The sequence below is a fragment of the Pteronotus mesoamericanus genome, unplaced genomic scaffold, assembly GCF_021234165.1.
Source record: "Pteronotus mesoamericanus isolate MK-2021 breed Mesoamerican mustached bat unplaced genomic scaffold, CSHL_Meso_final scaffold_232, whole genome shotgun sequence".
In the NCBI taxonomy this organism is placed as follows: Eukaryota; Metazoa; Chordata; class Mammalia; order Chiroptera; family Mormoopidae; genus Pteronotus; species Pteronotus mesoamericanus.
This window is the reverse complement of record NW_026555311.1, coordinates 8,410,508-8,425,145: the sequence shown is the minus strand read 5'-3', so window position 1 is coordinate 8,425,145 and position 14,638 is coordinate 8,410,508. Positions and strand designations below refer to the sequence as shown.

Genomic DNA, 14,638 nt, shown 5'->3' with positions numbered 1-14,638 from the left:
ATATACACACCTAGTTTTAACTCTCCCTTGAATTCTAGTCTGAACCTCTAAATGCTTGACTGACATTAGCACTTCAAACTCAGCATGTCCAAAATTCATTGCATTCCCTACAAATCTACTTTATTTTCCTCTTCTTTATCTCTGTGAAAGATGTTAGTAACATCTCCAAAAACCCACCCTGGAAACCTTAAAGTTACTTTTGACTTAAAAAAGAAACCCTAAAAAAAAAAGAAAACCAAACCAAACAACAACAAAAGCCTCCTGTGGCTCCACATTCTATTAGGCCCACAGCTGTGTCACGTCCCTCTGTGGTTTGCCTCGGGTCCGTCCCTTCGTTCCATCCCGCTGCTCCTACTCCATTCTAGGCCCCAATTACTCGTAAACCACTTAAGTGTCTCTTGTGCTTTTAGTTTTCCCATTTCCAATTTACCTGGTACTTTGCTGCCTACATGGTAACATTAAAAAAAAGCCCTCAGGAAACCCTGAGACCACAGTCACTATTTGTATAAATACTTTTTTTCCTTCTTAGGGCTACTATCCTTAAGCAAGGTGAGTCCAGACCTGTGGATCCCTTCCAAGGAACAGCTTGCTTATCTGTTGTCAGTAAGAATAGGTAGTACCTAAGTTCCTGCTGAAACTTCCAGTAAGAAACTTCCAAATATCATCAAATATTTTGATAATATTAGGTCTAAAGTTTCTTTGCATTTGAGGACAAAAGAAATTATTTTAGAATTATACTTGCTTGTTCCTTGTATAAATACATGCAATTATTTATATTTAAATTAATGATTAATGAGAAGGCCCTCCTTGTGTTAAATAAGGTAAGATAGTGACAGGATATGATCAGATGCCTTGAATCACATAATAAAGCAGTGAGACCATTTTCCTAAAATCCTTTTCAAGGCTGAAGAGCTTTGGTTATCATCCTCAGACACAACCACTCTGTCGTCTTTTCCCTAACGCCACCTGAGTTTGCTAACACAGGGAGCTTAGAAGCTATTTAGATAGTGGGAAATTGCAAGCTGCGACGGAAGGTCGACATAAAGGTAGAATCTGGTAAGAATCTGACATTGAAATAGACTGGAAATATAGGGAGAGTGAAGATCTTATACTGGTTTCTAGTTCTTGGTGTTTTAAATTTTCTATTTCACTGGGATAAGGGGCACAAGAAAGGGAAGACACTTTTAAAGTAATTTTCCAAATGACTTTCTGAAACACAGCTGATTGTGTCACTTGCCTTCTTAAAAACCTTTAATAGCTCCCCATTGCCAAAATGTAAACTTCTTAACATAGCATTCAAGGCCGTATATAAGCAGACTCTCTACCTATCTGGAAGTAGCCTTATCTGCAGCTAAAATGCTCTTCAAAGAAGCCCTTGCTCTCCAATCAGCCAGCGCTGTTTCCTTTGCCTGGAATGTTCCCTCCTCCCAATGGTTCTCCTCCCAACACTTTTCCTTACAGAAATTCTACCCATAATTCAAGGTGTAGGTCTGTCATTACCTTCTCTATGAAGCTTTAGGAATCCCTCATTTAAATGGAAGAAATTTCTTCCTTCTCAATGATTTTCTAGGACTTTAATTATAATTTCATATAGCACATACCATATTCTGCTTTGAGTTTTAATCAGTTGTATAAATGTCTTATTGTATTAATTAGATTGAAAGTTTACGAGGGCAAGGGACTATGTCCTTCTCATTTCTGTTTCCTCATAACAGTCTCCATCATGTAGGCACTCTGTTTGGTGTCTTGAATTAATCTAGTAGTTTATATTAGTATTTTTTTTTTTTTGCCTTTCTCTTTTTACCAGCTTCTGAAAATGCATAGTTGAGAACAAACTACTAATTTCCATACATTTATTCATTTACTTAGTCATTACCTCAACCATCGAATAGTTATGGAGTGCTTACTATTTGAAAAGCGCTATGCTAGCGACAGGGGGTACGACAATGAATACAATACAATCCCTGTCCTCAGTGAGCTTGGAGTTTAGTTGGAGATGCAGATGAGTGAACAAAGGCAATTACAATGCCATTTGATAAATGCTACACAGAACCATCGCTATGGCTGTGCAAATTGTGCTTTGCATGAGAGAGCTGGGAAAGGGGGTAAGTGGAGCATGAAACGCAGCCCATCCTCTCTCCGAGTTTTGTGCCCTTACATATATGCTCCTAAAGGAAGGATGGGTTTTTATCTAATGTACACAGACACTCTATGTATGACAGCGGTCCCAATGGCATTATAAGAGTAAGGAAAAGATTTCTGTATGAGCGCTTGGGAATGGTACTTAGTCCCAGACTCGGGGAGTTACGAAAGAGTTCCATGAAGAAATTCTATATAAACAGCCTTTCAAGACAAATGGGAGTTACCCAGTTGAACAGAAGTGGGAAGAACGCTCCAGCTAGAGAGACGTATGCCAAGGCAACGGGCAGGGAATTACAAGTAGTTACTTATGGCTGGAATGAATCTAAGAGGGTGAGAGAAGCAGTGAGGAGTGAGCCTGGAAAACAAAGCGGAGTCTGCATCATGAAGAGCCCTATAAACCATGATTAGGGCTTGAAGTTTATTTTGAAGGAAGTGGGAAGTCACTGAGGCATTTTGACAAGGGTCAGATTAACATTTCAGAAAAGCTCACTCTGGTGTAGGGTACAACTGAGGGAGGAAGGGGCCTGCAGGCAGGGACAATGTAAATTTGCAGCCCTGTTAGGCAGGAGGTATTAGTGACTTGTGTGAGACAGTTGGGTAGAGGGGATGAGAGAATTTCAGACCTAATTAACAGAGTGAAGACAGATAATAATTTTCCATATAATTTGTTGCCACTACTCAAGAAGGTGAGATAATTCATTATTTAAATCCAACAGCCTGGGTGCTATGGAGGAAAATGTAGGAACTTGTAGTTAGCATAGGTTTAAATCAGAATTCTGTCGCTGGTTAGCTGTAGGATTGTGGGTAAATCACTTAGCTTTTTGGCCTTAGTTTCTTCACCCGCTAAATGTGTAATAAAATAATAATACACGTGAAAGGTACACTTATAGCGTTTTTGGAGGACTGAATTAGATAGCTTATGTTTAAGTACTTGAGTCACAGTAGCTGCTATAGCTAGTTTTCTTCTTTCCTCTCTTCTTCTTTTTTGATAGAAGGGCCATTTACAGCACCTTGGAATTGTATAGATTCAAACTTAAAAGGAAGATTTGTCTCCAATGGGGACAAATCAATGTTCATGTGAACTCTTTATAATAACAGTAATTTATACTAGTGACTCTTACCATTTACTGGATCACATATACTTTTGACAATCAGATGAAAGCTAAAGATCTATTCTCTCCCCCCAAAAAAGGCAAATTTGTACAATGCTTTACATATAATTTCAATTGACCTTCTAAAACTCATGATGAACTCTAGGTTAAAAGCTTTTCCTCTAAACTAATTCATTTAATTTTAAAATTTACGATAGTTGATTGTGACCTAGTGTTTATGCATATGGCAATTGGAATCTACCTATAGATTTATAGATTAGTGTTTAACAATAGTTTATACTGTCAAACAGTCCTCTCAGGAAAGGCTTCCTGGAAATTTAAGTTCATATTAAAAAAAGAGAGAACATTTTTAGATATGACACAAAAGTTTTTTTGAAAATAGTTCTTATTGTAATGAAAAAAACATATTGGCTCATATTTGAGGATGAGCCTCTTCTGATAAAATTCCATCATCTAATATCACCATGTATTAGGAGCTCTAAAGAGCCTTTTGTACATTTCCCTTTGATCTGTGATATTTGGGACTAAAATTCAGCAATAACCATTCATTAACTTTTATTTACACTAGACAACAGAGAACAGTAAACTCATACCATGTCCAACCCACTAGTCAGATTCCACACAGTATACTATGCTCTGAAAAGAATGTATACAATAAAGATTCAGATTCAAAACAGTTATGGCTGTGATGGATTACAGCCAAGTTCCAACCTCTGTAAGGTCAAGTGGGAGGCCGACTATGGTTAGTTTTTATTCAGCCACAAACATTCCTGTGGTAAGAAGTAATTAATTAAATGGTGAGCTGTGGAGGGCAGAGTGGGTATGTAGAATAACACATAATGAGACAAAATAACTTTCATCCTATGATAGGACATGAATATAGGTGCCAGAGAGCATGGGATTCAGATGATGACTTGGCAGTTTTTCCAGGAAATTGGAAATGAGCTCCCTCTGTCTTTTTAAAAACTGCTGGTGCACCAAATACTTTTAGTAAACAAGGTAAAAAAACAGACAACCAAAGTTCGGATTAGGTGTTTTAAACGCCCCTTTACTACAACTCCTACCTTGCTTTTTATTTCATATAACTTTTGAAAAACTGTGAGACTAGGGACTCTACAGGACAATCTTTATTTTAGCTTATGGGTCTTTTAAAGTAAGTTATCCTCCATCACTTAACAAATACAGAATTATACAAGAGGATTTTACTGTTAAGCCTCATATGATGTCTGGTGTGCTCGAGTTACATAAATATATAAAATGTTTCCTTATAATCTGACATAAACCCAAAGACTGAAACACTCGTTGACATGAAGACAAGGAAAAAGCCAGGAAAAAAGCCACGTTTAACCATAGCTGGTGCTAATAGGCCTAACAAGACCGAGAATTCCTTGCATATCTGGAACTCAGAAAGGAGACTGACTTCTCATTCTTTATCAAAATGCTGAAGGTACAATTAAAAAGAGGCCTAAAACATTTTCTGACAGGTAAAAGATCTCACACAAACTGGCTTATTAATCATAAGTATCATATTAATCTGAAGAACTAGGCAGATATCTGGAGCCAGAGAAGTTTACTATAGAGACCACACATACGCCTGATTGGGTTAAAATGTTTTCAGAGTCTTTTGGTGGCCTTTGAGCACGTACCAGAGTAGGATCATCTCTGATGCCTGAGACCAAAGGCTGGGGGAAGAGCTTGAGCAAAGAGAAGAAGGAGACGGGGCTAGAGAGAGAAAAAGGGGCAGGCAGAAGGTAATGGCTATCAGTGATCACCACAATATCATAAAATGTGGTTTGGCTTTGTGGAGGGATTCAGGAGGTAAGGGGGAGGGACGAGAGGGCGGAGGCCTCCTGTTACTGCCCTGCAGATAACTTCCAACCTAAAATCCACAGACCAAATAACCTGGGCCTCTGGGCGGAGTGTAAGTGAACACAATCGGACTATTTTCTTATTCTTAAAAATAGCTTCAACGGCATGCTTTACTTATTATAAATCTGATTATTTTCAGTTGAATATGACGCCACATTTTCGATTTACTCCTTACATGCCACGTGTAGAAAGCATCAGCCACTCGCTCTGTTTAGCCACAGACTCTCCATAAAAATTGTCTCCTGTCTACGTTCCTGAGTCAGCTGTTAATCAGAAATATATATTTTGTTCTTTTCTATTTTATTGTTTTTTTTTGGGGGGGTGGTTAGCTTCATTTTTTTTAAAGGAAAGAATAAATAGCACACATGACTTGCCATTGGCTTTTACGGTCTCAGATAAATATTTCTTTTGATGACAAAAGAGTACTGATTTAATGCCAAGAATGTAACATTTTAGGGTAAAATCAGCTGTTCCTAATATCCTCTAAAGGACTGACAAGACAAAGTAAAATTCAAAAATTCCTTCAAATTTCTGAGATAAACTATTGAATGTGATACACTGGCAGGGAAGACATCTTATAGTGGTCAGATAACTACAAAATATCATCTTAGATAGATGGCAATTATTTTTAAAATTTTATGAGCTTCAGGGGCTAACACAGCTATATAATGTTTACAGTTTTTCTTAAGGACTCACTAAAGGTAGAGAAACACCATTTGGAGTTTCAGTCTGTTTTGGTCCATACTGTTGGCTATTTTTCAGCCTGAGACCTACCACTATATTTAGAAATGGATCCCACGGGGGAGAAAAAAATAACCCATTAAAGCTTGCTCTCGTGCAAGTCATCATTCTTGCTAAACATTATAATTTACTTCTAAGAAAGAGGTGGATTCATGATGTTGTCTTGCCTAGCTGAGATAGATGGGACTTTGACCTTAGGTTGGAAGTACAGTAGTGTAAGTAATAGTTGTTATGAGTATGAAAGCAAACTACACATTTCACCCTATGTGATATTTAATTAATGTTAAAAATCAAAATTTCCTTTCAATCTGAGTAATCTGCTTAAGAAGTCCCTTTGTGCAGGTTCGTTTAATCCATGATATGAGTAGTAGACTATGTCTGCCTTCCCCATTGATCTGACTAGCTAGTGCCTTCTCAGATTTATACACTTGCTCTCTGAGATTAATTCAGCATATTTCAGTTTTGTAAGAGGAATCTTTTATGGGCTTTCTGTATCTATCACACAGGCATGTTTTCCCTGTATGCCCAGGGTATCTAATGCCAGTTTAGCAATGGAAGATGCAGTTTCTCGTGTGTGTTTTAAAAAGACGATCGCGGTGAGATGAGTGAGACCTCACCATGTGTTCCATTTAAAATGTGTCACAAAGCTTGAATGGACTTTACCCTTGTTTTGACACAGAGGTCTTCCCACTGGCATCAGCCCTATCAGCAAATGCAGTCTACCCGTGTCTGCCTTGTCAAATTAGTCTTGGCCACACAGCAGGAGGATCTGCACAGAGCTCAACACACCCTTGCAGCAGCCGGGCACGTTTCAGACTTCAGACTCCACTCCATTCACTTGGGACTAACGGACTTTCCTTGATGCTGACATATCTTTGTCCACAAAATATGAATGTACTTGATTATAAAATGCTCACTGGTTTTGAACCCGTTGGGTAAGGTGAAGTAAAGATTAACTGGTAAGAGACGTTTACTAGGATTTAACTCTGGCAAGGAGATGAATCTACATGAGACCCTAATTAAACTGAGATCTTTGTAGTCCTCCTTTTTTGCCCTCTCCTGGGGAAAAACAATGCTTTCTCTCAATAAGATATGGCAGATTCCAAAGATTTTCTGATATATCTAATGTGGAAGCCAGGCTAAATATAAAAGCCTCATGAAGTGGTAATTCTAAAGAACTATCTCATAGCAATGAATTGCTAATCGATTGTAATTACAGGAAATAGTTAATGAATACATAATTAAAATGGTATCATATATCTTTTGATTATAGTTATTCCGGTACATGAATAAGCAGTATTTCTCAGATTTGTTATGTTTTCTATGTGATTTTAGACAATAATATTCAATACATCTGACCATCGTAAAGTAATTCCTCCACATTTCTATTACAAATGACACTCTGGTCCTAACTTGTATGTTAGATGGGTGATTTTACTAGTGTCATATACTAGGCAAGTGATAAATTCATTCCTTCTTGCAGTTCAATGATATTTTGCTCCTTGGTAAGTTCAATATTGAGAGTCTTTTTCTTTTATTGAGTTATACTTTATTTTATTTAATATTTTCATATATTGGATTTTCAGTCTAGCTCTTTGATCAGGTCTTCAAAGAAAATGTAAAACAAGAAAAAATTACAATCAGTGCCTACTGTTTGCAAACAAAAAATTCCCCAGTCCAAATATGAGTCCGACATAAAAATCATAAACATTTTCAAAGATAATTTGTACGGTACTGACTTGCACTGGCGCCTCTGCTTCCTCCCACACATTCGGCTGTGGCTTTCTCAGTCTTTTCAAAATAGGAGTCTGCCAGTTGCCAGCTGCAGGGCACTGATTTTAACTTAGAAGAAAAGCTGCTACTTGTTTGGAAATCACTGTTTTTCTGTTTGTTTTTGCATTTTTTTAAAAAAAATACCAATAGAGGAAAGAGTTGAGACCTTATCATGATCAGAACAGCTCTTATGGAAGATTTTCTACTATTTGACCAAAAATTATAAGCCTTAGATGAACTGGAGAGAGTGGGCTAGCCTGAACATATCAAATCCTAGAACTTTTTTAAAAAATTGAGGTACAGTATATATGTAACATGAGATTTTCCACTTAAAAATGTTTAGGTATATGAGTCAGTGGCATTAAGTACATTCACGATGTTGTACAACCATCACCACTAATTATTTAAAAAAACTTACCATTCCATTAGGAAACTCTGTACCCATTAAGCAAAACCTCACATTCCACCCTCCTCTAGCCCCCAGTAGCAGGCACTTATTTTCTATCCCCATGAATTTGCCTATTCCAAATATTTTGTCTAAGTGTGGTCATAGAATATTGGCCCTTTGTGTTTGGCTTATTTCAATTTAGCATAATATTTTCAAAGTTCATCCAGGTTGTAGCATATATCAGAACTTCATTCTTTTTTAAGGCTGAATAATACAGTGTGGAACAAAAGTAGGTTTACAGTTTTTCATATGGAAAATAATGTAATAATTGATAAATAATAATACAAGAATAAACTGTTTCACATACTAACAACTGTAAACCTACTTTTTACCCACTTTGTGTACTGTATGTATATACTACATTTTGTTTATTCATTCATCTGTTGATAGAGACTTGGGTTGTTTCTACCCTTTGACTATTGAAAATAATTCTGGTATGAACGATGGTAGACAAGTATCTGAGGTCTCGTTTTTAATTCTTTTGGGTATTTACCTAGGCATGAAATTGATGGCGTATGATAATTCTATACTTGCATTTTGAAGGAATTGCCAAACTGTTAAGCTATTTTCTACAGAAGTTGCATTATTTTACATTCCCCTCAGCCATGCACAGGGTAGGGGGAGGTCTCATTTCTCCATATCCTTGTCACCGCTAGGTGTGACATTATGGTTTTGATTTGCACTAATGAAGGTATATAGTGATACCTAGTGACTAAAGAAGGTATCTGTTCATGTGCTTTTTGGTCATTTGTGTACCTTCAGAGAAATCTCTAAAATGTCTAAAGATTTGCCATTTTAAAATTTGTTGTCTTTCTGTTGTGAGTAAATAGATATATAACTGATCTTTGTGTGTTGATTTTGCATTGACACTAAATGCTTATTAGATATATAATGTACAAATATTTTCTCCCACTCTGTGGCTGATAAGGATTGTTGGCTACCACCAGAAGCTGGGAACAGCCCAGGAAAGATTCTACCCACAGTCACAGAAGGAGCAGGGACCTACTGACACCTTGACTCCAGACTCACAACCTGCATAACAACGAGAGAATAAATTTCTATTGTGTTAAGTCACCCAGTTTGTGTTACCTTTTACTGCAGTCCTGGAAAATTAACACATGTTCCAATTTTGATACCTTTTGTTTTTTCATGCCTAATTGCTCTCACTAGAATTAATACTAATCCTTTTCAAACTCTTCCAACAAACTGAAGAGGAGGAAACACTTCCTAACCCATGCTATGAGGCTAGCATTATTCTTATACCAAAGCCAGAGACACAAGAAAATTATGGACAAATACTCCTGAGGAATGCTGATGCAAAAATCCTCAACAGCACACGAGCAATCTGAATTTAGGACCATATTAAAGGATTATAGACCATGACTAAAAGGAATTTATGCTAGGAATGCAAGGGTAGTTAAATATATGAAATTCAATCAATATAATATACCACATTCATTGAAAGAACAAAAACTCATAATTATCTCAACTGATGCAGAAAAAAGGCATTTGATGAAATTCAACATCACTCCCTAATCAAAACATTCAATAAACCAAGAAGATTAAAAACAAACAAACAAAACTTTTACTCAACATGACAAAAGATATAATGAAAAAAATCCAACTAACAATATTCAACAGTGCAAAACTGAAAGCTTTTCCCCTAAGGTCAGGAAGAAGACAAGGATGCCTGTTTTTGCAGCTTTTGTTCAACACAGCAGTGTTTCTTCTTGTTTTTAATGTTTCTGTAGAGGAATGGGGTATCAGAGCTGACCACTCTACCATTTTGTTGATGTTACTTCCAAACTCAAGAATTTGTATATTATCATCACATGTAAAATAGTACATAAAATTCATATGTATGCAAACAATAGTACAGAAAAATAAAATTACTTATTATTTAACAAATTACATCAAAATGATTTTGATACCATGGCTTTAGTTCTATGATGTTCTCATTTACTTAAAACTGCACATTAGTCATTAGCTATACTCACTTTCTCTGAAATAAGTGTATTTAGATCATTCCCTGTCAGACACTAGAGTTACATAAAAGAAGGGTGAGGTATTTGTGAGTTATAACTAAGAGTCAATCAATCTTCATCATCAAGGATGATGTCCACTTCCTGTCAAAAGCCAATGTTACCATTAGCCCTGTATGTGTGAGACAAAAATGGTCTATGACCAAAAGTATTAAAGTTTTCATCGAACTACATTTCCAGTGATCACATTTATGGATTATTCTCTCCATACAGATATAAAGCAATGTACATGTTAGAAGGGAATATTGTACCTCCACTGCTAAATTCTTTGAGGAGGAAATTTCTCTAAGTATATTATTAACCTTTCTTTTTGTCCTTCTGTTTCCTCTGCCCTAGGAAGTGGGGTGATGTGATTGGTAAATCTGGGAAGGCTCAGTCCTGTCCTTCTTTCTCTTGGGAAATAAGCTGCCTGCCGGGAATAAACTACCTCTGCTCCTTTTCCAGGGGCAGATTCTTCTCCCTTTAGAAAAAAGGCCTGTCCTGATCCAATGTGGCCTATATGTAGATATGCTCTCTGATTCTGGGGCCTTTGTGAGAAGCCTGTTTGGCTCTCATACTAAACTATATTCTCCAGCTTGTCTTTTATAAAAAATAAAGTTTTTTTGGGATTACCACCCAAATTCAAACCTCCTTCTGTTATCATATATTTCACCCACTTTACCCTTTACTACCACAATATAACATACAGATGACATATTGTAGAATTGTACACATGTATTATAGAAACTGTACACATTGGAGTAATCAATGTCACTCCGATACATGTAATTAAAAAATAAAGGGGATATTTTTGACCTTCACATCCTTTGTTTTATTTTAATTTGCTTAGAACATAGCCAGGGGAGAGTGAAGTTATTTTATTGTTTCAGGTACTCCTCCTATCTGAAAGTTTGATATTCTTACTGAATTCTCTGTCATCGAAAAGGTTTGGTCATATAGTAAATAAAACCCCAAAATCCAACAAATTCCATCTTGAGCTTTCAGAATCTCTAATCAAGCACCTATGTTTTTCTCCAATGAAAAGAACTGAAGGTACTTCTTTGCAATTTCAGAAAGCAGTTTTTTTAAAGAACACCTTAGACTATTAGGCTATCATTTGGATCTTTCTAAGCTTCCTATTGAACCTCATGCTGCACACTGAGGAAGAAACTTGAATCCTTTTACTCCGAAAATGCAGACAAACTCTTCCATGTAAGAATATAGGTAGATCTTGAAAGGTCATTTGATATGCGACCAACTCCTGAAGAAATAAACTTTTAGATAATCTGTCATAGTAGGCAGGTAAATAACTCATTATGCACATATGACACTTATGCGTACACTTACCTCTGCTGTGTGCTTTGCCAAATTCCCCACAATGACAACGACCTTCCCTTTGAAGCTCTGGAGCAGAGCGGTGTAAGGGCCCTGGGTAAGCTCGCCTTCTGCAGTGAACGCAGTGTTGAATGGAATATTGATGCTTCCTGAAATGTGACCCCGAATAAAACTGAGAAAGAAAGCTTAAGGAAAACATTTATTTGTGTGCAGACTTGAGTGTGAGAGAGAGGTAATTGATTCCCAGAAGATAATACCGTTAAAGTCAAACACAAACAGAGACCAGACTTGAAAATCCCCTCAGCACACAAAACCGGTTTAGTCATACAAGTAAAGCTTAATTTAGCTTATTTTCCAAGACAAATGAGGCTACCTTGACCTGGGTCACTTCTTGCTTATGCCTCTGAAAAACATAAGTGAAACTTAAATTGTTCCCCAAAATTGATATGAGGTAATCACTAACCAATTCTCTTTCATTTAAGAAACTTCTAATACTGTGACCAATAAACAGTATTACACTGCCTCCACACTGTATAAGCTGCTTTATAACGCTATGTCTCTGAGCCTTATCTGATGTTCTGGTTTGAGAGCTCTTGGTTTGCAAATTGTCTTTTTGGTGTATGCACAATAAACTTTTACGAATTACTATTTTGGTTATTCATTGGTCTTACTTCTGAACTTCTGACAGTTCTGAACATCTTCCATGCTCTTGTGATTATTTTATCTAAATGAAATAAGGCCCCTGTAAGGAAAAAGTTAAATGTGAAATTGTACTGGAAATATAGAAAGGAAGATGACTGGCCAAGATGTAAAGCACTTCCTGATTAAATGAAACATTGTGAACGTGGTGAGGAGGCAGCAAATCAACGGCAATCACACGGGCTGGATAATAATCATGACTTTAAGTTCATTATTACTATTATGATTACTTTAAAGCTCTGCAAGTAATATAGCCAAGCAGATATTCTCAGATATAATTTGATACTTCAAAAGCCTATCTACTTTGGCCAGGAGGTTATTAAATGAGACTATTTCAAATTGTTAAAGGTCATCAGCACTAGTTGAAAACACTACTGTTGTTGGTTTATTTCTCAAGTGTACTTACCTGACATTTCTACTCTTTTTAAATTTACAGTCTCTAAAGGGAGTGGTGTTTATTATATTTGTACTTTAGAAGGGTCCTTATGGTATAACTTTTAATTTTGGAATGAAAAGCACACATTAGCTTAAGATATTTAGAAATATCTTAAAATCTTAAATACACATACACACATATACTCTCCTAAGTAATTAGAAAGTACAATTTAAAAAAGTACAGTTAAAAAGATGTTTACTCATAATAGTCTACAGAGAAAGACATTCTTAAATTTTATTTTTCATCAAGTAACTATTCAAATAAAATAACTGTTCAAATAAACAAAATAACTGTAAAAACTGTTCTAAAGGAGATATATATGATGCTTTGATAGGATATGTTCATTTGGGGAGGACAGAGGAGGTTTTCACCAACAAAGTAAGTGATAGCCAAGTTAAAATTGGAAGAATCAATAAAAGTTAATTAGGTAAAGGGATGGAATAGAGACAGGAGAAATATGAGGCTCCTATTCTCAAGAATAACGGTACATATTGACCATGTACTTTACTCTTAAAATTTTCCAGTCAGCTGCTTCTTCCTTATTTTTTCTTTAAAGAAAAGCATTTGGCATTAATAAAAGACTATAAAAAGTTCTGAAAATGAAGAGAGAGAATAAACATTAGCAATTCAGTGTATATTGTTTAGTTAGAGTCTTCTACAATGGACACAATTTATGATCATGGGCAGATTATCCTTGGATTTCAGCAGCACTAGTTTCGCAAACATTTACAATTCTTCAGTATTCTCAACTGCAGTTTTCATGACCAGTAATGACTTTGTTCTCAGCGTATAATTACTCTGACAGTATTTTAATTTCAGTAAGAACACACCTTAAAATGAAAATTTTTGATACCACAAAGAACCAACCTAATAAGTCAAGTATTTTCAGCAAATGTATATACATCTGCCCATCTCAATCAGTTGCCAGAGAATTTCTGTCTATCAAACAGCCTTTATCAACTGTGAACATTTTTTTTTTTTTTTAGTGTTTTTACAGTAGCAAAAGAAATATAAACCTATCTTGGTCAAATACTATAACAGACATGTTTGGGTTGCCTGCCTCCCACCCCTCTGCTTTCTTGCTGAAAGGGCCTCAACTGCTGACCTGACGAAAGGGTGAGTCTCTGCCCTCACGCTCGCATCAGATGACCCTGCCACAATCCTGACTGACAGCAGAGTGGGGAGGGAGAGGGCAAATGGGTGTCTGATGTAGGCTGAGCCAATCAGGTCCTCTCCTTAATCAGAAATAAAGCGAAAATACAATGCTCAGACTATATTAAGCTTTATAAGCTAAAGTAACACTTGAGTGTCTTCTGTAAACAATTTGTTCAGCTACATTTTAGAAATTTGGTTACTATGGAATAAAAGTAGCTATAAAAGCAGAAAGGCACCTAGTTATTATAGCAGTTATCTCGTCAGGTGTTTGAATACCCTGAGAGCAGTTCGAGATCTATGCCAGTAAGCATTTTTCTCTGGTACCTGGTGACCTTACCCTATTGCAGTAAACTGTTTCCCACCCCCAAAACATACCACTCAGCTCAACATTCCATTTGGCAGATATTACCAAAAGCATTCAAGTATGTGCTTATAATAAAGATAAATTTTCACATTAAACAAAATCTGCTAGGCCAACGTACAGATAGATCAGAAAAAGTACTTTAAATTTTTTGGGACAAAAGTTGGATTACAAGAACAGTATTAACAGTTAAGTGCATTGTTTTCTAGGTTTCTGAAATATGAAGACTCTCCAGTGTTCCTGTCAGGCTTCATAACAATACTGCCAGTGCATGTACCATACTTGAATCAAGCAGACAGAATAAATTGCAGTTCTAAGAATAACACAGGTATATTGTATATGTAAATTACAGAGGTAAATGTTCATATTCTAGAAAATATTTTTACTTTACAAAAAGATTTGAAAATTCCTTTAAAATATTTCATGGCTCAAAATTTAACTCAGAAGCAATCTCATGTTTTTCTACATCCTAAAAGAACACAGCATTTTTATTTTGTACCACACTTAATGACAGTATACCTCCATATACAAAGCATAACACGATTT

The 14,638-nt window shown here is 36.2% G+C and overlaps 1 protein-coding gene across 1 annotated transcript in view; it reads right to left on the bottom strand.

The window, feature by feature from the left end:
- Window positions 1-14,638, bottom strand: part of TBCK (TBC1 domain containing kinase) — a 173,375-nt gene that overhangs the window by 11,517 nt on the left and 147,220 nt on the right. Inside the window, exon 25 of the mRNA XM_054591648.1 lies at window positions 11,454-11,613. Coding sequence (XP_054447623.1) covers window positions 11,454-11,613 — 160 coding nt within the window. The remainder of the gene's footprint in view (window positions 1-11,453; window positions 11,614-14,638) is intronic.